Source organism: Sceloporus occidentalis, unplaced genomic scaffold (assembly GCF_023333645.1).
Source record: "Sceloporus occidentalis isolate IW3139 unplaced genomic scaffold, rSceOcc1.0.p SCAF_3, whole genome shotgun sequence".
NCBI lineage: Eukaryota > Metazoa > Chordata > Lepidosauria > Squamata > Phrynosomatidae > Sceloporus > Sceloporus occidentalis.
Genome location: NW_028316983.1, coordinates 129959367 through 129986580, shown reverse-complemented (window position 1 = coordinate 129986580; position 27214 = coordinate 129959367). Strand labels below are relative to the sequence as shown.

Genomic DNA, 27214 nt, shown 5'->3' with positions numbered 1-27214 from the left:
ATCCACAATGTGACACCCCTTCAAATACTTAAACAGGGCTATCATATCACCCCTTAACCGTCTCTTCTCCAGGCTAAACCTCCCCAGCTCCCTGAGTCTTTCCTCATAGGACATGGTTTCCAAACCCTTCGCCATTTTGGTCACCCTCCTTTGGACACGCTCCAGTTTCTCAATGTCCTTTTTGAATTGTGGTGCCCAGAACTGGACACAATATTCCAGGTGGGGCTTGACCAAAGCAGAATATAGTGACACTATTATTATTATTATTATTATTATTATATATGGAGATTCCTAGAGAGGTCTCCTTTCAGGTCAATGTTTTTTTATTTGTGTTTTTTCCACATTCGCAAGGGGGCCCTTCACCCTTAATCCAGCGTATGTGGAGGGACTACTGTAGTACATCAAGGGGATGTATGTGAACAGGGTTGGAGAGGTTAAAAAGTCTGAGAAGCCCTATGGCAATGGGCCCCAAACTGGGCCCTTTAAGAGATTTTGGACTTCATCTCCCAGAAGCCTCAGCCATGTTGGCTAATAGCCAGGGATTCTGGGAGCTGGAGTCCAAAATCCCTTAAAAGGACACAGTTGGGGACCATTGATATATAGTATTATAGTACCCCAAACTGTGCTCTTTAAGAGATTTTGGACTTCATTTCCCAGAAGCCTCAGCCATGTGGGCCAATAGCCTGGGATACTGGGAGCTGGAGTCCAAAACTCTCTTAAAAGGTACAGTTTGGGGACCACTGCCCTAATATGGCTTTCCTGGGGCCTCCATAAACCGTCAGGCAAACAATGAAGGAGGAGGGGAGCCTAACGCGCATGCGCAGACAGTAAAGGCGGGCTTAGGACTGTCAGCCGCAGAGGCCCAGGAAACGCTACTCGGTTGCTAGGATACCTAAAACGTCAGAGGGAAGGAGGGGAAAGAGACAGCTCGCTGCCCCCTCCTTCACTCTGGGAAGGAATCTTTGCCCGCTCAGTGCGCCTGCGCAGCGGAAGAGGCCTCCACGTTCTTCCTCCAACTTCCGGGTTCTCTGTCCTACGAAGTCAACCATAGACTTAGGAAATTATAGAGTCCCCGTCGGCTCTGGTAGGTTTGTCTTCCAGGGAGGCAGACTAGGAGGGTTTAGCTCCCCTCTGGCTGGCAAAAGAGCAGAAGGGATCAGGAAGGGGAAAGGGGCTTCCCCCCAACCCAGGCATCCCAAGTGCCAGGCTGAGGGTCCCAGACTCTGAAAATGGCTGCCTGTGGGAGATGTGGGAGAGATGTGGGAAAGGCAACAGAGTTAAAGCAGCAGTGATAAGGCTAATGAGTGTTTCAGTGGCACAAAATCTCCTTATGTCTTATCCACCTGTTTTAACATGCGTCTGCTCTACAGAAATAATCCAGTTTTGACATCACTTTAATTGCCATGGCTCAGTGCTATGGAATTCTGGGAATTTTGTGAAACATTGAGCCTTCTATGTCAGAGAGCTCTGGTGCCACAACAAACTACAAACCCCAGGATTCCATAGCATTCAGTTATGGTGGTTAAAGTGGTGTCAAACCTGATTATTTCTGCGGTGCGGATACCGTAAGAATTTGTAGCCATAAGAATTGAGTTTGACGCCACTTCAACTGCTATGGCTCAGTCCTGTGGAATCCTGGGATTGGTAGTTTGTTGTGGCACCAGAGCTCTCTGACAGAGAAGGCTAAGTGTCTTTAAAGCAGTGTCAAACTGCATTATTTCTGCAGTGTAGATAGAGCTTGGAAGCAGCTCTGCCTGCCGTCCGGATTTCTCCTCCTCTGGGCCCCAATCATGGAGAAAGCGGTTTAGAGCAATGATGGCAAACATGTGATCTTACAGATGTTGCTAAACTGGTGGTGGTTAAATGCCTGTCGTGCAGCCACTCACCCGCAGACCACAAGGTTGTGAGTTCAATACTAGCCAGGGGCTCAGGGTTGACTCAGCCTGGCATCCTTCTGGGGTCACTGAAATGAATGCCCACCTTGTTGGGGGCAGTTAGCTTACACATTGTAAACCAATGCCAAGGGTCCACTGTATTATCCCTCACCATTGACACTGCTGGCTGGGGCTGAAGGCCAGCACTATCTCAAAGGATACATATTCTTCACCCCTCCTGTGGAGGCTCCTTGGAGAAATCAAAACTCTGGGTGCAGTGGCAGCTTCCTTTGCCACCCGCCCAGTCTTTTCTGAAAATTTAAAGAAAAGCAATGGAAGAAAAGGTGCTGCTGCTGCTGCCTCATGAAATGGGTGGCAAGCACTGGAGTGAGGGAAGATAAAAAGGAGGAGAAAGGTGGTGGGTCCCTGAAAGGTTTTTCTTTTTAGAAGACATAGGTCATCACCATGGAATGGTGATCTTGGGCAAGTCACACTCTCTCAGCCACACTCTCTCAGCAAACCCCCTCTGAAGAAACTTGCCAAGAAAACCCCATGATAGGTTCACCTAGGGTCACCATAAGTCAGAGACAACTTCAAGGTACAACATCATCATCATAAATGTACTTTGCTGTTGAGGGTGGTCCCAGGCTATAAGGCGCTATACATCTGCCTAGTGATAAGGTACTAGTGGTACATCTTTTTACAGTTACCCCAATTTTTTCTCTCCCCAGGAGCTACTGACATTGACCACTGATGATGTCCTCTCCTCTTGCTGAACTCGATGGACCAAGAAATTAACAGATGCTAGGAGCTGTATTACATTAAAATGTGTTAGTACCAATACACCTGTTGGAGATGACAATTGTGGCTGGCTGGCTGCCCACAGAAGTGCCCCGCTTTGGAAGATCCCACTAAATTTTGCTGTTGCTGTGCAAACCAGATCAGGGCAGCATAGGCCTTGGAGTATTAGTTATGCATTCTCTTGGAAAACTCCCAGATTCTGAAGCAGGAAGAGCTGTCACCTCACCTGGGATAAGGAGCTGGAGGAGAAATTGTTACCGAAAGTATGGCTGCAACGTTGAGGAACTGCGGACCTGGAGGAGAGAACATGAATCAGGTTTGTGTGAGGTTTCCTTCTGAGAAGTTGGATTTAAAACTCTTCTGTCAGTCCTGAGAAAAGAAGTTTAGGTAAATCTGGACTGAGATAAAACAAGAGGTGGACATCTGACCCAAATACAATTGCAATAGTATTGCTTACAATTACCCTCTCCTGCTCCAACTTCCACCAACAATGCATTTACACAGAAAATACAAACTTGGACATGTTACTTAAAGATCAGAAATACTAACCAGAGAGTGGGGTCTGGCAAAGATCCAGACAAGAATAGCATAAAGTATTCCTTTGACCCCACATTTTTCTGCTTTACTGGGAACCCATTATACTCAAAAAGGCGAACAGAGTAATTTCAAGATTAGTGAAAAGCAGAATTAAAAAATAGGTGTGGAGGAGGAAACTTTCCATGGAATTGAACCTCCCCCCCCCCCCCAAAAGCTATCACTTGTGTCTGTAGAATACTACTGTAAAAAAAAGAAACAGCTCATGATCAGTTCAATAGCAGCCAGGGCTTCAGTTTAAAGAAATAGTAATTGATGAATAATTTAGAGGTCTCAGAGACACACATACAACTTGCAGTTCCAACATGCACAGCCAGTTTAATCTCATAAAAAGCCTGCTAGTGGTGGCAGCTACTTTTTCCCCTGTCATTTAGGTTGCCACAGCCAAGCAATGTACTGGAGGTTATTTTTATTTTTTCCTGTGTCTGTTGGTCTCTTGAAGTATGTTCATTGGCTCTGGGCATTCTGAAAGATGATTCTCTTCAAAAACAAATACCTGGATTCTGATTGACTGTGGAGAAACTAATCAGGACTAGATGGTAATTTTGTAGATGATTTTTTTTTACACTTTTCTCCTCAGACACTGATTTACACATTTGGAGTCTTTGCAATTGAAACTATCCCTTCCAAATCTCATTTGGTTTGGATGGTATTGTGTATATATAATACTGAATGGCAGCTTCATTTGTATACAAGATTAAATTATCTGGATTCCATGTTTTAGTCAACAAATAAGTTAGGGACTTGGTTGTACCCTTGAAAATTATTTAGCTCCACAACAGTGATGGTTGAAACTAACCACAGCAAAGAATACAGTATCATTCTGAGATGCCATTAGATATGGGCAGTAGTAAAGGAACTGTCTAATTAAAAAGATTGTATGTACAGTGCTGTGTAAATTTACAGTGCTTTATAAATAAAGGTTAATAATAATAATAATAAGCATCTCTGTTAAAGAAATAACCTTAACAGCTGCTACTTCCTAGCAGTTTTGAGTTTGAATGAAATTGGAAAGTTGTTAACCCATGTAAAACAAAGAGTTTTTGTTGCAGTTATTGTTAATTGCATTTGATGGTTCTGAAAAAGCTATGTAATTTTAAGCATGCGAAGGGGACTCTGTAATTTTGGCATTAAGTGAAGGGTTCGACAATTAAGGTGTCTGAACTAGGAAATGTCATGGACTTTTTTTTAATGGTGTGGGGTGGTGACCTCTCAAGTGCTTACGATATTTATTTCAATAAATAAATTATATGAAACATGTATTTTAATTTATTATTTATGGCATAAATCTCTGATAGGTTTTATAAATTAGGAAGATATTATATGCACACAACTTCTGGTGCAAACAAATCCAAACACATCTCTTGCTAATTAATTGCAGCTAATTAGTTATACCTTGGCATTTCTTTATGGTGAAGTGTAAAGATATGTCTTTAAATATTAAAGTCAGGATTGTCCATGCTATTGTATTTCCCGTTTCTATGTATGGTTGTGAAAGCTGGAGAGTGAAGAAAGCTAATATGAAGAAAGTCCGTTGAAATGTTATATTGGAGAAGAGTTCTGTTGATACCCTGGACTGCCAAAAAGACTGTGACTTTACAGGTTCTGACAGATTTGTGCATATTTTCCTCTGTGCAGCAGTCCCACGTTTGTATAAAATATAGTTTCTCACTTCTCTGCTCTCACTGTGGGCAAGGGTATCCCAATAACAGAATGCTCTTTCATTACAGCCCTGAGAAGTGCACGAAGGTTGCAGCAGTTGATCAGTAAGCGTCTTTTACGTGATGATACCTTGAGTGATGAAGGGCAAGTTGGAACAGATGTTGAGACAGCAGCTCCTTTCACTGAAGAAGAGGTAGGGATACAATTGTACCTACTGCCATAGAACACCTGTGGGTAACTGATAGATGAACTGCAATATTACCTCATCATGTGATGTGGGCATATTCAGTGGTCACCCCTTTTGGCTTGGATGTATTACAGTGTATTGGTACTTTATTGCAAAAATATTTTGTGTTTGTATACACACACACATGCACGCACACACACCTATATTCTTTTACAGAAGTAGCCATGTTAGCCTCTTGCAGCACAAAAGAGAGGAAATGGTGGGGGAGAAGGAATTTAAGACTAACTGGTTTTTATTTTAGCAGGCCCTTTCATGGATATACACTCACTTCTTCAGATGCAGCACAGAGTGGTATCCAGACCTCAGGATACAGATCATATTTATGCAGTTGGGGGAATGGGATGCGATGTAATACGATCTAGAAAGATGCACATCATGAATCTTTTTGGGTCTGTTTGCATCTTTCTAGATCCTATTAAATTTGATCCCACTCTCATTCCCACTCCCACAACTGTGTAAATTAAAATTATCTGTCAGTGGTTGGAGTCTAACTGATGACCAACATGGTGGGATCCTGCATACTTTTGTTACAAGACTTAACACTCTTAAGTTGGAAAAAAACATCCACAATTTTATCATTCAATTATCAAGAGATATTACTGTTTTAACTATTTCTGAATATGTTTTTTTGGAAAGATGGTCTGCTTATACTAATACATATGGTCTAGCCCAGTGGTGGCAAACCTATGGCACGCGTGCCAGAGGTGGCACTCAGAGCCCTCTCTGTGGGCACATGCACCATCATCCCAACACAGAGTTCACTAGAGTTTGTCACTAGAAATCCAAAGGGACGCAGCACTTTGCAATAAATGAGTGGGTTTTGGGTTGCAGTTTGGGCACCCAGTCTCTAAAGGGTTCTCCATCACTGGTCTAGCCCATGTGCATATCTACATACCTTTTCTTCCCTTGTTAATTTTTTCCTCCTTTTTCTTTGCAATCATACTTTTAAAAATCCAATAAAAATAAAATAAAGACGAGAGGAGGGAGGATTGCATAAGCTTGAAATATATGAGGCTATGTATAATAAATAATGAACATCTTTTTAAATAGTGCCTTGCTTAGTTTTACATGCCCGCCAATTAATTAGTGTTAGGACCAATATTCTTATATTTTAATTATTAATATTACTCTACATTTCATTTAAGAGAAAATTAGTATTTACAATTTTTATTTTTTAAAAAAGCCTTGATTTTAAATGCATGTTTTTAAAGCATCGGTTTTTATGCACCTGGTATGTTGAAGTACCATGTAATTTTTTGCACATTTTTCACAGGCCCTTTGACCCTGCAGCCCATCTGTGGATTCCCTGATCCACAGTTAAGAACCGCTGCCCTAATGGATCAGATTTAAAGTATGGGGATGCTGCTAAATCCAGATTGGTCACTGGATATCAGAACATGGCAATAATCTCCCATTATACACCAGCTGTAGTGTCTTCCTGATAGGATCTATCCCTAGTTAATCAAGCTGTGGCAAATTTCCGAATAAATTACAAAAATGTTTGTAGGTGCAAACGCCTTTGAAGGCCTGTGGTTAGTCCAAAATGAAGCTACCAGGTTAGTAACTGGGACCAATAGATGGGAGCATATCATACCAGTTTTAAAATAGATCAACTCTATGCCAGCAACAAAAACAGATGTACAATATAGCATAAAACATGTTAGTATAATGTTACATTAGATTATAACAAGATCACAGTGAAATCATATCAAAGAATTTATAACCATATTCATCCATTATATATGACAGGAACAAGTGGCATAAACCATGATATAATATAACATAGATGTAGTGTGCATATAGCTAACGCCCCATAGGATCCATTGGGAAAGGTTCCCAGCTAACATGCCAATTTTTTTCCAAATATCACAGGGAGGTTCTGAGGCTTTCACATCAAATTTTGATTCTCAGAGAGAAAATCCCCCACTGATGGAAAAATGCCAAGTGCCTGAATAATAAACATTCCATAAAGTAGATAAGGAATGATGATAAGATGAATAGTACAGTAGAGAGTAGGATTGAAGACCCTGGGAATTATAATCTCTGTTTCCTCCTTGAAGATTTCATCAGCTACATCCTTACAGTAATTCAAAATGTCTGCACCACTGTGTCCAAGGCTCAAACAGAATGGAAGAAACTCTTCTGGAACATGGCCACATAGCCCGAAAAACCCACAAAAGACTATGGATGCTGACCATGAAAGCCTTTGACTTCAGAATAGAATGTCATAACATGGAATGTCAAACAGAGACTATATAATTCCTGGGGTCTTCCTTCCTACTCTCTACTCTACCATTCATCCTATATTGTATTATTGTAAATCTGTTTTTGTTTAGGGAACTACAGTGGTTTTCTTTTTATCAGCTTTGAACCAGACCATCTCCAAGCTTGTTCTTGCTGTTTCCTTCTAAAGGCCAATGTGGTTGAGACAGGTATCTGAAGGCAAGCTTTCTTACAGATGAACTTGGCTGTATGTTAAGTATGTTTCCCTCCTGTGGGTAGTCCTGCCTCTGCAGATTAAGTGAATGGCCACTAGCAATTTCTCTAGAACAACCTTCCCAAGGAGGCTTACCTGGATATGAGCCAACTCTGGTCTGGCAGAGAGTGGATCTATATCTTTTGGCACCCAACAAAGACCTTTCTATACTCCAAGGCTTTGTTTCAGTGATATGTGTAGTTGTTGCAGTTGCCAGCTTCTCAGCCTGCTCATATAACTTTAAAGGACAGAATTTACCCTAGTACAGTTTAGCCTGTGGAATGTAAGTTAAATGGCATAAGAACTAATGTAGGCAATTAGATCAGGGAGAGAGTATGTCTGTATCAGTCAGGATTACTAGCTCCTGGCTACAGTGTGGGTTAAATGCTAGAAGCTAGATGCTCTGAAATATAAATAAATACAAGAAATGCTTCCACAATTGTATGTAAGAAGAGAAGACTTGTGAATAAACATCTTCCCAGAGAGACCAAGGTTCAATCCTCATAAAGGTTTCTATGAAAGTGTAACATCCTAATAGTCATATCCTTTAATGCCATTATATGCATGATTCTTTACACACAATGTAAGGTAACAATGAAGTTAAGAACCCAGACATTTCCATATCTGTATTTCTAAGGGGAATGCTTAAGTGGAATATTGATGTTAACTTGCTCTGCCTGGTTTAACCATCATCATGACTTGGCCACTAAGGTGACCAGAGGTTGATAAAGGTGACCCCAGACAGACTCCAAATTTAACTGACAAGTGTCAAGGACCCTCAGTCTAAGAGATGAGGGTAGGGAACCATGTCTGTTTCATAGTAAGAGCAGTCTTTCAAGGTAAAGTGCTTCCAAATAAATAAAATAAATTCACAAGGAACCTACCAACCAAGTAATGTCAGATGTAGATGGGCTTAACTTCAAAGATGAATTTTTGTGAGATCTGTGAATGTCAGACCTGGGTTCCACAAAGAAAACTCATTCAAAAGGAAAGAAGTTTATTGAAGAACTAAGGCAGAAACAATCAATTGGCACGTTTTTGCAAAATCTAAAGCATAAAGAAAATTTCCCTCACTTTAAAGCCCATTGCCCCTCCCTACCCCTTCTTACTCAGTCCAAATTGCACATACACACACACACATCACCATAGTTACCACTTCTCTCCCAGGCCAGTTAACTTTGAATACAAGACAGTCCTCAAATCCTTATCACTAACATTCCATTAACATTCCACTAACCCCCCCCCCCCTCTATGCTATCCCTCCAGCGTAAGCTACAGCTAACCTAACATTTTCATTCTACTTTCCACCCCCCACCCCTTAACGCCTTTAAGACAGAACCTCTATTACTGGTTCTGATATATACTGTTAATCAATTATAACTGAACCTAATACACTGGTTCTGACAGTCTGCCCTCCTGTCGGAATGCGGGATCAGAACCCAGGACAATCAACCTGTCAGCTTGATTAAGAATCAACAGCACTTTATTGATAGCTCCAGAATCAGCAATTCCACATCATTCAGCTTCTTAGCTGAGACTGCCCATGCCCAGCAAAAGCAGTACCTAAACCCCAGCTCGCCTGCTCCACCCCCCTGCCAAAAGCCCGCGAACAGACAATCTCCACCTCTCTCTCACAGTCCTCCAGTCCCCATCTCTCCCCCCCTCTTCTGATCATCCCACCAAGCTCTCACTGCATACCAAGCCTCTGAGAACAAGAGTCTCAAGGCCAATTGATAACCACCACCTGGCACTGCCTAACTCTACCAAGCGCTATCTAAGCTCGCCCTAGCCCAAAGCATATCCCAACCCCCCATCATCCCCACAACTAAACCCCAAAGAATATATCTGATAGAATACAACCAGGATTCTAACACCTCCCAAAGCCTATGTCCCTCCCTTAGGCTTGTTAGGTTAAGCCAAATGAAATTCTTGCACCAATTTGTCAGCTTTAAAATGAACAGCTTTCACCCATTCTGCCATTTCAATAGGGAAATGTTTCCATTGAACCAAATATTCCAATTGTCCCTGGTTAACTTTAGAGTCCAGAATTTTTATAATCTCGTAATGCTGTTCTCCATCAATCAATAAAGGCAACGGTGTAGGTTCTTCCTTGTTCCACTTAGTCTGTGGCCCCACTGGTTTCAGCAAGCACTTTCAGTCCTTCCACTCCTGGGTTGCTATCCAGGCTGCAGTCTCTTCATTGAGGGGTGGTTGGAGCCAGCTGGGTGGCCTGCCTGGCTTTTCCTCCACCCCTCTGACCGGAGGAGCCTGGCTCGGCTTTAGGGGATCCCTTTGGACTGGAACGCTCTGGACAACCTGCGATCAAGTGTCCCTTCTTCCCACAGCCTAGGCAGAGTCCCAGCTGCATCCTGCGTTGTTTCTCGGACTCTGCAGCGGGTTTGGAGGTGGCGCTGGAGCTTGACGTCTTGTTGCTGGTCTTGGCTTGTTGGTAGGCTGCGCGTTGTTTCGCCATCCTCACCCGCTCTTTGGTTACTTCAGCTTCTCCAGCCCATTGGACCCACTCCCTCAGGCTTCCTGGATTGGCTCGATTCAGGATCCACTCCAACAACTCTAGATTCAAACCATCTTGGAACTGTCTGGCCTTCATGGCCTCTGGATAGTCAGGTATACGATCTGCCACGCTTCTGAATTCCATCACATATTCCACCACGGACTGACTGCCTTGCTGGAGGGTCATGAATTTGGTCTTGGCCCGGTCTACTCTGAAGGGGTCTTCGAATCGGACTCGGAGGGCGGTCATGAACGCTGCCAAGTCCTGTAGTTCCGGTGCTCCACTGTCATAAAGTTGCACCAACCATTGAGCTGCTTGCCCCTCCAGTCGCCCAGCCACACACCACACCTTCTCTGCCTCATTGGGGAAGTAAGCTCCCCGGCTTCGCATATGTCCCGCAACCTGGACCAAGAAAAAGGGCAGCTGCTCCGGATCGCCATTGAACTTGGCTTCTAGCTTGCTGGCCAGCAGCTCCCTTAAGACTTTGGCTTCTGCCCACCCTTCCCTCCGATCTCTCACCGGTTCTGCAGGCCTGGCTGGCATGGGTGGGATGTGACCTGGGGCCGCTGCAGCTGTCTCCCGACCTCCTCCTTTGGATTCCTCCTCTGGGTCTGGTGGAATGTGGGCTGGTGCTGCGGCCACTGTTCCCAGGCCTTTCGCTGTGGCTTCATCCTCAGGGTCCCTCAGTTTGGACACCACCCATGCCATCATGATCTTAAGTTCTCGGATGTCCTCCTTCATTCTGTGCAGGTCCTCCAGAACATCTTCTTTTCGTGGCCGCACATCCAATGATTCTCCTACTTCTTGATCCCGGGCAGTCAGTCGGCCAGCTCTGTGGCAATCCCTCTCCCTCTCAGGCGGTGGGAACCAGAGTTCTCCCACGGTGGTCCCCAGCAATTTCCCTTTCTTGGGTTTTGCCCCCAGCTGCTCTTCTATAGCAGGTAACTGGGTCTGGTCGGGGTCTTTCACTGGTGTGTCTTCCAGGGGTTGCTCCTGTCCCTGGAGCTCCATTGGTCTTTGGTGAGATTTTGCAAACTGTGAGATCTGTGAATGTCAGACCTGCGTTCCACAAAGAAAACTCATTCAAAAGGAAAGAAGTTTATTGAAGAACTAAGGCAGAAACAATCCATTGACATGTTCTTGCAAAATCTAAAGCATAAAGAAAATTTCCCGCACTTTAAAGCCCATTGCCCCTCCCTAATCCAACCCCTCCTTACTCAGCCCAAATAGCACATACACACACACATCACCATAGTTACTACTTCTCTCCCAGGCTAGTTAATGCAAGACAGCCCTCAAGTCCTTATCACTAACATTCCATTAACATTCCACTAACCCCCCTCTATGCTCTCCCTCCAGTCTAAGCTACAGCTAACCTAACATTTTTCAACTCTACTTCCCATCTCCCCCTTAACGCCTTTAAGGCAGAACCTCTATTACTGGTTCTGATATATATTGTTAATCAGTTATAACTTAACCTAATACACTGGTTCTGACAATTATATACAGTACTTTCAGATCACTTCCTGAAATGTCAAGATAGTTTCAGCCCTGCATTCCAGAGAAAATAATCATTTCTATATTTTTGTTTTCGATTCAGGAGTTGTCATTTATTCATTATTGTTCATGGCCAGGTTTCAGAACTGCTGAGAAACATCCAGAGAGGAACAGAAGCCCGGGCAAGATCACTTCGCCGTCTTCGACAAGGATTGCAGCATAGAGAAACTCAGCAGAAATTCATCAGGTTACCTAATTTGCATTCCCTTAGTGATGCCTGTCCAGGGAACATGCTAGCCTTTATTAAAACAGTTTAAGTGTAGTACCCTTTTGCTTAGTGCAGGAATAATTCCATCTAAGTAGAGATAGGTCCACATTTATTAGGTAGCCAGGTTTGTGACAGATGTCTCCGAATAGATGTCTTGCTTACTTTAGAGAATTTTTCCATTCATTCTGTCTGTTGCTTCCAAAATTACCATTTTTTTCTTGTAATATAGGCTGACCCCCCCTTTGCCTTAACCTTCAGTATGCATATTTACATGTCATGATAAGGATAATGCAGCCCAGTATTGTGGAAAATCATCTGGGCTTGTCTCCTTTGAAGTGAACTTTATAGTGTTGCAAGGTGAAGCAGAACAGTTTGCCCTAACAGAAGGGAGGACAGAAAAATAACAAAGAGGCAGGAGTGAAATGCAACAAATGGCTAGAAGAAAAAAAAATCCAGTTAACTGAAGGTGATGGCTTTCATGGCCGGCATCCATGATTTTTGTGGGTTTTTTATGGGTTTTTCGGGGTATGTGGCCATGTTCTAGAAGCGTTTCTTCCTGATGTTTCGCCAGCATCTGTGGCTGGCATCTCCAGTTAACTTCTGATATTCATAATTGCAAGGAGGTTTTGCTTCCAAGCCTGCACACTTTTAACCTTGTTTGTGCTCAGTTGTGACTAAAGTTGTTTCATTTTGGTTTTAGTACAGGTCAGTAAGACAATGATATCAGCTTTGGTACAAAATATTTTACTGGTATTTTTTACAATTAATATATTTCTTGAAGTTTGAACACTTAGAGGTGGTTGCTGCCTACTGCAGTATCCAGAACCAACAAAAATTCTCACATGCATAAGGGATACTCACAGTTTACATGAAACATTTTGTGTATACAGGATTTAAGGTCAGTTGTTACAGTGAACAAATTCAACAGTGAACAAATTCAACAGCTTCTGAGATTGCCACCAGAACATCAAGCTTCAGTCCTGTTATACCTTCTTTCCTTCCTGAGAAGAGTAGCTTATTGAAATATGAATATCTCTCCAAAGGGAAAAAAAATCTGACAGATATTAGATTTATGTTTTCATTACTGTCCAGGGCAGAAGACAGTGTATATATTTTCTCCTCAGTGTTTTAAAAATCAAAATCAAGTTCTGAATCAGTAACCTAAATCTTAAGAGAAACAGGTGGAAAAGAGAATGTGTGCTTTGCTCTAACCTGGGTTCAAGAAGCTTCAAACAATTTTCACTTTGGAATAATATACTGGAATAAGTCGACATTTTTTGGTTCAAGGTCAATAAATTCCATTCAGCTGGAATAGGCTGATCTCCTGGATCAAGCAGATTCTCAGTAACCTGGATATTAGAATAGTTTGAACACCACATTTGTTTTCCTTCAGTGATGCAGCAAAGTGTGAAAGCAGAAAGAAACAGCATCAATAGCTTGTTTTAATTTGGTAGGATGGCAGGCAGTATGCGTGTGCTGATTGGCCTCTTCACCAGCAGTCTGACAGATCTGCAGATGGATGCAGCTCATTGTCTACATGAACTCTCGCACTCCAGTGACCCTGATGTGGCTGAGGCATGCTTGCCAGCAACCTCCTATCTCCTGACCTACCTCTCTGGGCACAGCATACCCCTCATGGTAAGATCCAAGCCTGTACTTGATTGGTTGTTCTTCTGTTAAGCCAGAAATGGCGGAAACATATCCCATTGTCCATATTTGATTCAGAGCAAGAAACTTTGAAAATATGGTCTCTTCAACATGCTCTAGTGAGTCTTTTAAAACTAGCCTAAGTTGAAATATAGCACATAGCTGTCAACCTTACTATAATTCAGGGTCTGTAGGTTTGAGTTTGGAGGCCTCTAACTGATAAGCGAGTTCTTTTTCATTTGGAAGCCAATGTGTCATAGAACAAGCCATTTGATCTCAGAAAGTGAGAAAGAAAGATATGGAAGAAATTGCAGATGACTTGACAAAAAAGGATTGGAAGAAATTGCTGCTGCCTTCACATCTGGGCTGCAAACATATCCTGCAGGGGCTACAGAAAGGGGTGGGGGGGGGATGTCTGTCTGTAATGGCAGACGATATTGTGAACTTAGATTGCAAAGAAGGTCTTTTACTGTGGGGTGGCAGCTAAGAATTATATGGATTCTGACTGATGTTTCAGCATTGCTTAATGAAAACATATATGAATGCTTAGCATGAATTGTTGATCATATTCATATCCTTTCAGTTGTTTAATTCATGCGCACATAGGAAGAAACAGACTACCCCAAAGCCATTCCTCCTTTGAGCTCTGGATTAGGGCCACAGCAGCTGCACGCTGTGGCTCCAATCAGGTGTTCAAAATGCCGCTTCTTTTTGGCCTGGAAAAGGGGCGCCCTTGCCACCGCCATGCGGTTCTTCTCCATTTCTTCGACACAGTGTGTCTAAATGCTGCGCTGGAGAAATGTTGTGATGCCGCCCATCGTCTGGTTGGGTGGGTGGGTGGCATGATGCCACTTTGGGGTTGAAGTCAGGGCGTGCAGCATGCAGTCACCATGCCCCCACTCCACCCTGACGCCGGTCCTTTTGGCCGGTCTGTACAGCTCCATAATCGTCTTTGTTGGGCAGCTACATTTTTGTTTCCTGAAATCATCTTTTTTGTTTTCTGCTCCAGTGAGAATAATTCTCACTTCTAGAATTGCAAACAGATATTTCTAATATTATGCAAAATAAAATAATAAAAACATTGCAGTTGCAGAACAGTGATGGTGGAACATATTTCCCCCAATGTATTTTAGGAACTATGTTTGTATACGCTGGGGAATTTGGTTGTTGAAATGAAGGCTGTGAAGCAGCAACTTCTACCCCAGGGCATTATCCCAGTACTGGCATCTTGTATCCAGGTGAGTGATAAATAGTCTTTGCCAGGCATCCTGAATACCAGTCTTGTCTAATCGAAGAGTACACTTACCGTAATTGTGGATATTATTTTTTCTTAGAATCACTGAGCTTGTTGCTTAAAATGCTAACTATCTGAGATATTTTTGGAGGAATATACTAGGATTTAGGAGATCTCCCTTGACTTGATATGTTTATTCACAAGATGTGTAACACATTTCTGCTTCACCATTTTGTTGGAAATGTTGGTGACCTTGGTAACTGTTCAAATAGCATTGCAAACAGTTCTCTGTACACTGACTTTGCTAGCTCAGTTTGTGTTGATTTTGTTGATGTACGTCCACTGCTTTCCCTTACTTGCACCTTTCCTGTATGGGAGCCTTTGACTCCTGAAGTCCCCCAGCTAATGTCATCACTGGTTATGCTGGCTAAGGAATTTTGGAAGTTGTAGGCCAGACAAATAAATTTTACAAGCTGTTTTAATTCTGAACTATTGAATGCTAAGTATTGTACCCTATTTTCAGTCTCCTCATGTGGCCATACAGGAAGGTGTTGGCTACGTTCTGTCACAGCTCTTGCAATTAAGAGAAGCACCCACTGAGATTATACCGTAAGTGAAATCATCTTTCATATGTAGATCTATGTATGTGTATGAACTACACAACTCTTGTCTGCTTTTGCATCCCAGAAGCAGGTATCTATACAAAGGAGGGCACTAGTCTAAGATTGTGGTTGTATAAATCAGTACTGTGTACAAGGAGACTCCAAAGCAGAGAGCAATCCTGTCTAAAATTAGTTAAGCACTGATTTTTCAGATTTCAGAATCACCTACCCAGAATGCCTCTAATTTACCAAGATTCAGATTCATTTAATTAGCCCATTTATCACAGAGTTAGCAATTCATTACTTGCACAGCTTCAGATGACAGAAAGAAAGAGAGCAGTGCATCATTAGGATATTCTTGGCACCTCACTCAAATCTTTGGATGACCACAACCAGAGTCTTCATATAGATTAGATGGTGATACTGTGGCCTAAATGTAGCCTTCTAAGGATATCTGTATGGCTAGCTGAAGATACTAATTTCCACCCCTTTGTTGTACTACACATGAGAAGAGTCATTCTTAGATATGCTGTTTCCCTGTAGAGCTGTTCTCCTGACAGCCTTCCAGACAGAATCAAGAGCACTGAAGAAGAGAATGTACAAGAAAGTCATCCTACCTTGTACGCATACTTTTCCAAGAGGAAGAATGGAATTAGAGTATGGTTAAAGCTTCTACTTTCTCCCAGTGATTGCTGGGGTGGGAGAAAGTTTTAACTTGGCCCAGGTTCCAGAAATATTGTTCAGCATCACCTGGGTGGGGGTGGACCTTAACCCTTCTCCCATTACAGTGATCCTTCTGAAGATCGTTGGGCTGGAAAAGATTTTAATTCCTCCACTGCATCCTGGCAAAGTTGAACAGGATTACTGGGATGTGAAGAGGTTTAGTCTTAGTCTTAAATGTGCTGTTTGCAAGGGAGCCCATAACCCAGAGGCATCTGCAAATGATCAAAATAGCAATAGCAAATACATTTCTATACCGCTTATTAGTGCACTTAAGCTAATTGCCCTCAACAACTGGGTACTCATTTTAGTGTCGGAAGGATGCAAGCCTGAGTCGAGCTTGAGCCCTTTTGCTGGTATTGTACTCGCAACCTTATGGTTTGTGAGTGGCTGCAGTATAAGCATTTAACCACTGCGCCACCAGGACTCCTCACAAATCTGCATAAGCCCCTCAATGATGGGAACAATTGTGCTTGTGATATCTATGTTGGCAAGTAAACAGAAGCTCAAGAGTATCTCCCTTCAGAAGAAATATGCCTTTGTCTAAGGACATCTGTGTGGTCAGCTGATTCTCAGCCTCCTTGCTCATTGTCCTACCTGGAAAATCCATTCAGGTCCTAAAATTGTCACGGGATAGATCTTGCCCTATGTATGTACCTACTTGGGCAGTTCCAATTTGGTGTTGGTTGAGTTCAGACAGACACCCCGTCATATCTCCCTTGACTCCTCAGCATTGCTAGATCTATAGAGAGCTGCTGAACCATTTCACTTCACAGAATCCCTGGTTGAAACCTTTTGTTCTGGAACTGGTATGGTATCACCTTTTGCAATCCTGAAAATTACTATCTGCTAACACCTTTTATACATTAGCTCTTGTATGTGTATGTGAGTATGTGTTTTTGTGTGAAAGTTGATTTCCCATTTTGCTAAATAAAACTACATTTGGACCTTGCATTCAGGGATTTAGTTTTTTGGAACTGTTATACACAGGCCTGACACCAGGTTTTGTTACCTGAAGCCCTCTCTCAGCTATCATTTGAGCTAATTTAATTCTCTTGTTGTATATTGATTGTGGGGGCCCTCTTGGGACCCTTGCAATTTGGGTAACATGCCTTCAAGTTCTTTTCAGTTTATGGCAACCCTAAAGAGAACCTATCATCGGATTTTCTTGGCAATATTTGTTCAGAGGGGGTTTGCCATTGTCTTCCTCTGAGGATGAGAGAGTGTGACTTGTCCAAGGTCACCCAGGGGCTTTAATGGCTGAACAGGGATTTGAGCCCTGGTCTCGAGTCATAGTCCTGTGTTCAAACTATTATACCGCACTGGCTAGTTGCAGCAGTATTAATGTAATAAATGAGAATGCTATTGTGAGTCTAATACATCTCTGAATTTCTAAAACTTTAACCTGTGCTGTAAGCAGAGGCTGCTTAGCAACTTTTCTGGATGCAAGACAGCTTCTCACCTTTTCCTCAGACATAGCTGTTTCTTTCCGCTATCTGGGATATTTCCAAAACACTTTCTAGTAAGATAAAACTTGTAATCTTTTAACATGGGTCATAAACATGGTATATAGAACACCCAGCATTCAGTTCTTGGGTGTGCCAGCTAGAAAGGATCCAGAGTCTCTTTGCCTGAGACCCTGGACAGCCGGTCAGTCACAGTATGAAAGCAAGACATTCAAACGGTTTGGCCTGGTGTAAGGAACTTTTTATTTACTTTATTCCCAACAGTCCAAGTTCTCTAATTATGCAAATAGACAACAACTGCTCATTTTCATTTTCATTTTGTTATTTTTGACTTTTAAGGTAACAAGAAAAGGTGTGGCAAAAGATATGCTGGGATGTGGATAAATTGTCACAGAGCTTGGAAAAGTTACTTTTTCAGCCTACAATTTGTGGAATCCCACAAACAGTTTGGCCACTGGCTTGTTATGTTTGGACCTCCATGAGGAGAGACAGGAACCTGGTGGTGGAATTGCTGGCACAGTATAAGTATATCACTTGAGCCCTGGGCCTAAGCTAAAAGAAATGCAGAGCGAAAACAAAAGTAGAAGATTCTGTGTCAGATACTTGTGAAATTGTATATGACAAGGATCTTATCACTGAAGGAGGCCAGTACAATAGATTATTGTTTTCTGATATTCCAGCCAAGCCAGATGTTTGCTTCAAGGTGTGATGAGTCTTATTTTCTTGATTTTCTCAGTAACTAAACAGATTTGTTTTTCCTGTACTCAGCTTGATCCTAGATTCCACTATCCCGAAAGACATGCTTCGCTTGGTTTGTTCCAATCTGGAGGAAGGAATAGGAGCGGCAGTGGAATTTGCATGGGGTCTTCACTACATTATTAGCAGGTAAATGTGTTTTTGTGGAGCATGAAATGTCCAAAACGGTTATTTGTCTACAGCTAACTTTCCTATTTATAGCTTTATAGCCAGCCCTATCCTTGACATTACTTCCAACATGTAAGGCACATCTATTGTTTCACACTTAAGGAACTAATGGAAGGCTTAGTTTAACTCTTTCTCATTGTAAAGCAAGGTAATCAACTTCTAGATCAAGGGTAGGCAACCTTTTTGAGCCGGGGGCCGGGTTGGTGTCCCCAAGACAACGGGGGGGGGGGGGGGTGAAGCAAAAAAAAATTTAAATAATATAGGATAACATTTTCAAATGTAGGACACATTTTTTTTCAAAACGGAGGACATGCGAAAAAAATGGATGATTTTTAAAAAATGTTAATATAAATGCATGTTTCTTAGGCATGATCAAAATGGAGCACATTTGGGCATTATTCCTAGACAGATGGCAGAAATGTACTTCCCTTTCTGGCCAACCACCCCCCCCCCCCCCATTCCAAACAGCACATTTCAGCATTGAACATGGCTTTACTTAACATGGCAATCTCTTGCATATTTCAGAGGCTTATTGCATAACCAAACTCTTTGGGTTTCACACTGAACATGGGTTCACATGGCTATGCATATTGAACATGTCAAGGTGGTCTCACAAGAAGTGATTTGCCCTCGGGTTCAAATGTACTTCTCAGAAGTGTGTACTTGGTCAAGGGACTGTGGTTTTTCTTCACTGCGCATGAGTTTGTAAAAATCACAGCAACTTACATTGGCCGTGCCTCTGAAGCTGGCTCATATCAATATCACCATCACCATCCTCCTCCTGCTCCTGCTCCTCTCCTTCTTCTTCCTCCTCCTCCACCTTCCTCCCTCCTCCTCCTCTTCCTTCCTCCTCCCCGTGCGGCTGCGCGAGAGGCCCTTGCTGCCCCTGCCTGCTGCCAAAGGCCCCACGCACTTCCACGAGAGGCCAAAGGCCCCGTGGGGCCTTTGGCGGTGGCACTCGGCAGCAGGACCGAGCAGGGGCTGGTCCCAATGGCTTGGCGGGCCACATGCGGCCTGTGGGCCGTAGGTTGCCAACCCCTGTTCTAGATTATAGCAGCGTCAGGGGGAGATATCAACATGAAGGTAGCATTTTTATTTTAAAAAAGACGACAAAACCTGGTGCTGGATAAAATTTTAACCACTATTTACATGCAATTGATGTATTTCAGAGCATCCATTCCCTTGATGTTGGATGTTAAAAAAATGATTTTAATTTGTAAAGTAGGGGCTCCAAAATATGTCTATCACATGTAAATAGTGATTAAATCTTATTTCATCAAATGCTGAACTTTTTGCCCTTTTTTCTTTGCTATTAGATAATAGAACAAGGCTACAAAGCAAGTCTGTAGGTAGGTTTTATAGATGGCTACTGTTCCCTGAACCATGCTGCATTTGGTGGAATCGCTTTCATTGGAGGTTTTTAGAGGTGTGATGGCCATCTATCCTGGTGCTTTAGCTGTGGGCTCCCTCTATTGTGGTTGGATCTTTGGAATCTCTACAGTCTGGAGATTCTGTGATTTATTTATTACATCTCTCATACTCAGCTGTCTAATATTCTGAAAAGTGAACATTAGAGGCAATGTTTTAATGGGGCAGAGCAAGATAGAACCTGAGCTAACATAGAGTAATTGCTTTCCTTCTTTCTGCAGCCGAGTGAACAACTCACTGCTGATCTCCCAAAATATTATACCATCGCTAGTGCATCTGTTGCTAGAACTGGCCTCCATGATATCAACAGCTTCTGCTGATGGTCTGGAAGTGGTAAAGTAAATATCAAATACATTTGAGTTGCCAGGTTATACCTCTGATTCTCTTTTGAATATTATTTTCTCTCTGTTGCTTTCAGTTTATCTGTCCTGTGGTTCGATGTGTTGCCAACCTTTTAGCAGAAGATGAGGTTGATAGCAGTCAACTATTGGGAGAGGAAGAGCGCCTGCTGAGAGCTTTGTCTGTCTTTATACAGTTCTTCCTTCATGAACAACTGTTCATTGTTCAGGAGTGTCTATGGCTTATAAATAATCTCACAGGTATGTTGCTTGAACTTTCCTCTTGGGGCTCACTCTGGATAAGGGAGCAAATGCTACAGCTGTTTATTCCTGTTTTGTCTCTATCATGCACTTCCAAATAGCTAAATAGCAATCATCTTTATTGTGATAAATAGGCATAACTTAGTTACAAGGAATTTATTAGACTATTAACAGGAAGAAAATGTGTGTTGTTGAAGATCCAGTATCCTTGCCACACACACACACACACACAAACCTGGGTCATTTGCCATATAGTGGGCTTAGTGTTTTCTTTCCCTCCCTTTTTAGAGTCAGGGCCCGAACAGACAGACCAAAATAAAGCTGCTTTGGGTCACTTTGGAGGCATGCTGTTTAAATGACACATGCATCTTAAGAGGCCAGAAGCTGTGCCAGAACATTGCACCAGTCTTTAGGACTGGAGCATGGCTTCTGGCCTCTTAAGACGCATGCATCATTTAAACAGCATACTTTCAAAGTGATCCGAAGCAGCTTTATTTTGGCCTGTCTATTCGGGCCCTCAGTTAGTTTCAGAAATTCAAGCCTAGTTCAGCCAACTGCTGCTTATACGATGTAACTTTCTCTTGTACACGACTCCTCTTGGCAGCTCCCTTTTTGGTTCTCAGTGAAACAGAATACAAGGGATGATCATTGATTTTTTTAAAATTGCTTTTTCAAGCTGACAGCACCATATCATGCTCTGCCCTGCTCAACTCGGATCTCTTTCCATCTCTGCTGCAGCTCTTATATTCTCATCAGATGGTGAGCTTGATGGTGAGTAACAATGGTGATCAGGGTTAGGGATGGAATTTCCCCTCATTAAAAATAACCTGAGAGTCTGGGATGGTGTATTTATTTTACACAAATGTAATAGGAGCAACTGGCATTTCACTGAATCTAACTTCTAGCTGAGAGGCAGGCATGAGGACTTAAGGCAAGAAAGAAAAGCTTTTGCAGATGCCTTATGTGTGAACAGTGGAAGCAGTGCTCTAACTTCATATGTTTTCTGGGGTTAGGAAGTGCTCAAAAACATTTTTATAATCATAAGAATTATTTAATTTAAATTAAAACTTAATTTGAGTTGGGATCTTCTCATATCTAGAGTTGGTGTATCTACTGGCAAACCTCTGGCACAATGTATCTACTGGCAAACCTCTTGGTGATTTGTATTACATCAGCAAGGATTTCTGACTGACAGCTATTTAACAAAAGAAAAAACAAAATTAGTCCATTGTTAGCTACATTTCTCAATTATGGGTGCACTTTTGTGTGGAAGAACAGCGAGATCAGTTCAGTTTTGGTATTCAAAACAAATTTTTGGGTTCAGAATCCTTCAATTCTATATGAATGTCTTTTCCATCTAGCTCCAGATATTGGTCATAGGGGTTATAGTTTTAAAAAAGCAAGGTAGGTACCACAAGCATAAAGTCCATCCACCCTTTACCCAGATGACCAGACCATTTTTTAAAAAAAAGTCTCCACTGAGCAATCTCTACATCTAAAAAACAAAAAATTAAACCAACCAACCATAGACTCCACCAGCTCTTAAACTTTTAAAGAACTTTTATGTTTAACATGAAATTGAGGGAAAACCGAAGAGGTCTGAGTTCATAGTCATACTCAGATCATGGGTCAGAGGGGTGCCAGATTTCTGTTTGGGTTGCCTGATCAGCACCTCAAAAAAACCAGGGTGAGTAATATTCTGTTCTGGCAGCCACCACCATTTCCCACATATGCTTAGAACACCAAGAAAGTATGGGCAGTATATTCATGAAAGTGTTATATAGAAAAGCAGTGTATGATAATGACATCGAAGAATGCAGAAGATATTACTACATCAACTAGAGGGGCAATTTACTAATCACTCTCTGACTCCAACTTTATTTTCAGGTGCTAACAGTGCTATGCAATGTGGCTGCTAAGGGTGTTGCCTACTGCCAGACTTTGCACCAGAAGGCTGTGCTTCCTTCCCTCATTGGTGCGCTTGCCCTTACTGATTCCCAAGTGGTAGGCCAAGTTCTTGAACTGCTGAATCTCCTGTTCCTTCACTGGCCAGAGGTAGAAATTTGCATTCGGTGAATCCTGGTAGTAATACATTTCCCAAATAATCAAAATACCCCTGTAAACTCAACATTATGTTTCTTTCTTTTGGCCCAGACTACCACTGACTTCGTAGGTCAGTCAGGACTGCAAGCATTACAACAGCATCAGAATGACCTACAGTTCAAAGATCAGATCAAGGCCCTCATTCAGACGATCAGCCAGCCAGCTGCTCTCCCCCAGGATTGTTCCCTTGATGGTTCAGCTGAAGAACTACAGTTTACTTGTTTAAAAATTTGAAACAGTAGCACATACAGATGAGCTATGCTGGTTTGTGACTAGTAGGACTATTCTTGGCAGGAAATAAATATACACCTGGTGATTTGTGGGATTCTAGTTCTAGTGCAGTACTGTGACTCACTAATCTACTAGGGAGCCAAGCACTGGCTGTACAAAGATTAATGCAGAAAGCGGGAAGAATAAGCCTGCAAGAGATCATCTTCAAAATAAGACACTTCAGTTTTGTACTGTTAAGTTACATTCTTTTATACACAAAGAAATTATACATATCTACATCTTTATTTAAATTCAGTTGCAGAGGTTACATGTTATCTTTATGCCTTACTGTTCACAACATTTTCCAGAGCTTTGGCAACTTGATCCACATTTAGGTTATTCAGTGGCACACTCTTCTCTCTGCCAAATGCTGGGAGGGAAAAAAGACAAGAATTGGGTGAGGGAGGGACTTTGATATGATAGAATGCAGACAGACAATATCCTGGCTTCAGGAAAAAACGCCATCATGACAATACTATCTTAATCACTCTTAGTAGAGGTACTAGGCTAGTCATTTACTGTGGTAAACTTAGGGTTCCTTGGCTGACACAAACCCTGGAAGTCAATTTGGTGTAAAGTCAAAGGTGATAAAGGCGGGGGAAAAGATTTCAATGACTACCTCAGTGGTCTAACTACTCTGCCTGGTAAGATCCCAACCCCCATTCCAGTCTAGGACAACACAACTAGAAACATATGGTATTTTTTTTTTTGGTAGCAGATTAGGTTTAGGATCTTTGCTAGGTTCCTAAAAATTCTAAGTTTTGGTTATTTTGGAAGCCAAGTGTGAGATACCCAAACATTGATGCCATTGATGCCACTGAATTTACAATAGCAGATTGACAAGCCCTTCCCAACTCACCATATCTAGCCCACAGTTTGGGTTGCACATCTGAGCATTCTCTGATCAGGATAGGGAAGTCTGGATTTGTCTTCTTTAAACTGACATAGTGCTGTTCAATGAAGTCTCTGCAAAAAGAAGCCCCCACATACTAACATGTATCAGAGTGAAGATCTTTCAAGTCAGCAGCTTTGCACAAATAAGGCTGTTAGCCCTGTGACCTTCAGAGCAATTCAATAAGATATATCTCCAGCATAATGGTTTCTATATACTACATCTGCAGAGAACACTTTTAACATCAGTTTTTCTGCTGTTGAAGGTTTGGGGGATCTCCTAATAGCTCTAAAGTTTTCCTATATCAAGTGAGAATACACTTTAGAAGCATTCAGCAGAACATTATTTTTGTGGACACTTGGCCAAAGTTACTATTTTCTACTGAAGAATGCTATACTTTCTGAAGAGTGTCAGTGTCCCCTTGAATAAGGTTTAAGATCTGTGCTAAAGCATTAAGTCTTAAGTGACAATACATGAACAGAAACCAAGGCAGTATTATACTCTATATACTTATTTGTTTTGAAAAACAGACATTTCCAAATGCTTAACAGAACAGGGAGACCCTGAAATATTTTAAAATGTGAACTGCTATTCCTGCAAACCTCCACTAGAACCAATTAAGAGCTTCTGGAAGGAGTTAAGGCCACAAAAACAGACTTGCAGTGTCACATGTGGCCCCAAGACAAACGGGCCCAAACAGACAGGCCAAAATAAAGCTGCTTCAGGTCCCTTTGGAGGTATGCTGTTTAAATGCTCCTAAGAGGCCGAAAGCCATGCAAAAGCCACACTCCAGTCCTAGGGACTAAAACACAGCATTGGCACAGCTTCTGGTGTCTTAAGATGCATGTGTCATTTAAACAACATACCTCCAAAGTGACCCGAAACAGCTTTATTTTGCCCTGTCTGTTCAGGCCAAAATGTTTCCTGCTCCCTTTTACTAGAACTGAAGCAGCAAAAATTGCCTTTAGCAATTGCAGCTTCATGGAACCACTGCTTCATGTACTTTGCCTTAAACCTGCGCATTTGTATTCAGGTTAAGCACCAATACCACTACAGCACTCCTGTAGTGTATATTCCTGGAAATAGCGAGACTGAAGACTGTGAGGAGTGTTGCATGTTCCAAGTCTTTATTTCTAGATGGAAAACCACTGTGTTGCTCCCCAGCCTTAATGTTTATACTTGCCATAACTTTTAAGCACCATGGAAGCACAAATTGGCTCCCTGAAGTTTCTCTTCTGATATATTAGTCGACTGCAAGACAATCATTCACTCACAGCACAGAGCATAAGAGCCAGTGTGGTGCATGGTTTGAGCAGTGGACTAGGATTCTGGAGACCAGGGTTCAAATCCCTGCTGTGCCATGGAAACCCACTGAGTGATCTTGGGTAAGTCACACACTCTCAGCCTCAGAGGGAGGCAAAGGAAAAACACACTCTGAGCAAATCTTGCCACGAAACAATGAGGCTGCATCCAGGTTACTCTTGGGTTCCAAGGGATACAGTCAATTTAGTTGTGATCGCAGGTGCAACATTTTAAGTACAAGTTTATGCACCATTCAGCAGGAACATCCAATGTTAACGTCAAAGGGGTCTATGAGCGAGGGAAGCTGAATCTCACTGTGACCCATATCTCCAGATCCATCAGATCCTGTAATTTAGCATGGCTAGAGAAAGAACATTTAGATCAGTGGTTCTCTAAGTAATGCCCTTTAATACAGTTCCTCATACTGTGGTGACTCCCCCCCAAAAAACCCACAGAGGAGTGGTGTCTTGGTTCCTAAGACCATTGGAAATATGTGTTTTCCGATGGTCTTGGGTGACGTTTGACCCCCAAAGGGGTTGTGAGCAACATATTGAGAACCTCATTACCCCTAAATCAGTGGTTCCCAACCTTTGGTCCTCCAGGTGTTTTAGACTTCACCTCCCAGAGGCCCCAGCCAGTTTAGCCAGTAGTAAGGCATTATGGGACATGAAGTCCAAAAAATGGAGGGCCAAAGGTTGGGAACCACTGACCTCAATGGACTTGGGCTTCATCAGACAAAGCCTAACCCGGTAGTTCCCAAACTTTGGTCGTCCTGGTATTTTTGACTTCAGCTTCCAGAATACCTGACAATTTGGGGGCTTTTGGGAGCTGGAAGTCCAAAACATCTAGAGGAACAAAGTTTGGGAACCACTGAACCTATCACACAGCCTTGTGAGTATAAAAGGGGGCATGGATCATGTGCCTCCCAGCAAAAAGAGAGAAGGAAGGCGGGAAGCATGGCCTCTGATGATCCAACCTGATCCTTTGAGTTCCTGCATGTTTCTTCTTTGCTGTACTTGGTTAAAACTACCTCAGGATCCGGAAAGCTACATGTGTGGCTTTGTGTGTGTCGGGATGGCAGTGCCACACGCTTTGCGCTTGGTTTTGTGGCAAACCTGGTCATATGAATAATAACAATAATAATAATAATAATACAATAATACAAAATGACACCCATTAACTCTCCCTCCAAACAGAGGATTTGGCCACAGTGAAGGCCCTTCGCAGTGAGGTACCACATCAAACACATTGGCATCAACACAAACTGCTGTTGCAGCCATGTCTGGGGTGCAGGGTGGGTGAGAGGGGCGTGGAAGTGGGGTAGCGATGTGGAATAGATGGTCCTCCAGATGTCGGACTGCAATTCCCATCGTCTCAGCTGTCAAGACAAATCTCAAATCAACTGGTAGGCATACTATAAATCACTAAGTACCACTGTAAGTAAACCCAGAAATGCCATGTGAGATCTGGAGGGCCACAGTTTCCCCTGCCCTTGAACAGAAGAGTCAGGCTTTTGGTATTGTGCTTCTCAGGTTTTTCAGACTGAGAGGGAAAAGGTGGGGAGTGAAGGCAGGGACTAATCTGCACTGCAGAAATAATCCAGTTTGGCACCATTTTAATTCCCATGGCTGGGTGCTATGGAATTATGGGAGTTGTAGTCTTTTGTCGCCCCAGAGCTCTCTCTGACAAGGAAGGCTGACTCTCGCAAAACTACAAATCCCAGAGTTCCACCGCACTGAAGCCCAAGAAGCTCCCCTCCCTGCTTCTAACCGAGGCTGGGACCTTTAAAGGCCGCCTCAAGCGAGGACAGGGGCCCCTTCTCCTCCCGCCTACCTGACTCCTTGGCTGCCCGGCGAGCGCTGGCAAAGGTGGAGCCGCACTTCCTTCAGGTTCCGACCCAGGCTGCTCCCAATGACCCTTACAGAGGCGGCCGCCATTTTAGCTCTTCAGCCCAAGTGTCAATCACGGAGCATGTGGGCGTTCCTCAACCAATCCCCGCGGGAGGCGGGGCTATGCAAAGTATCGAACGCGGTTAGGATCTAGGGGCCAATCAGAACACCGCTCCCGGACAGGAGGCGGGGCTACAGAAAACGCCT

General features: G+C 42.7%; 2 protein-coding genes across 5 annotated transcripts; one reads left to right on the top strand and one right to left on the bottom strand.

Moving 5' to 3' along the window:
- The first annotated feature begins 200 nt into the window (after positions 1-200).
- Positions 201-22984, top strand: TMCO6 (transmembrane and coiled-coil domains 6). Of its 4 annotated transcripts, none has more exons than XM_089516261.1 (13): positions 201-219; positions 2606-2991; positions 5000-5124; positions 11801-11910; positions 13386-13569; positions 14712-14816; positions 15336-15421; positions 18369-18485; positions 20174-20285; positions 20371-20551; positions 21228-21322; positions 22439-22606; positions 22706-22984. In XM_089516261.1, exons 2-13 carry the CDS (start codon positions 2847-2849, stop codon positions 22886-22888), a joined length of 1611 nt encoding a protein of 536 aa, XP_089372387.1. In that variant the 5' UTR covers positions 201-219; positions 2606-2846; the 3' UTR covers positions 22889-22984. The 4 variants fall into 4 exon arrangements, with proteins under 4 accessions (XP_089372387.1, XP_089372385.1, XP_089372388.1 ...); XM_089516259.1 differs by lacking the exon at positions 201-219 and adding an exon at positions 907-1084; XM_089516262.1 differs by lacking the exons at positions 201-219; positions 22439-22606 and adding an exon at positions 907-1084.
- Positions 22985-23123: 139 nt separating this feature from the next.
- NDUFA2 (NADH:ubiquinone oxidoreductase subunit A2) lies at positions 23124-27166 on the bottom strand. Its single transcript, XM_089516264.1, has 3 exons — positions 26952-27166; positions 23784-23890; positions 23124-23294 (listed from the first exon to the last, which is right to left on the bottom strand). Exons 1-3 carry the CDS (start codon positions 27053-27055, stop codon positions 23203-23205), a joined length of 303 nt encoding a protein of 100 aa, XP_089372390.1. The 5' UTR covers positions 27056-27166; the 3' UTR covers positions 23124-23202.
- Positions 27167-27214: the final 48 nt, after the last annotated feature.

Excerpts from the sequence above, each read along its gene's own strand:
- TMCO6 (XM_089516261.1), top strand. The coding sequence starts at position 2,847 with ATGCATTCTCTTGGAAAACTCCCAGATTCTGAAGCAGGAAGAGCTGTC. Across the intron at positions 5,125-11,800 it reads CTCCTTTCACTGAAGAAGAG|GTTTCAGAACTGCTGAGAAA; the intron begins GTAGGGATACAA and ends GTTCATGGCCAG. Across the intron at positions 21,323-22,438 it reads ATCAGATGGTGAGCTTGATG|GTGCTAACAGTGCTATGCAA; the intron begins GTGAGTAACAAT and ends CTTTATTTTCAG.
- NDUFA2 (XM_089516264.1), bottom strand. The coding sequence starts at position 27,055 with ATGGCGGCCGCCTCTGTAAGGGTCATTGGGAGCAGCCTGGGTCGGAAC. Across the intron at positions 23,891-26,951 it reads CCGGGCAGCCAAGGAGTCAG|AGACTTCATTGAACAGCACT; the intron begins GTAGGCGGGAGG and ends TTCTTTTTGCAG. Across the intron at positions 23,295-23,783 it reads CAAACTGTGGGCTAGATATG|CATTTGGCAGAGAGAAGAGT; the intron begins GTGAGTTGGGAA and ends TTTCCCTCCCAG.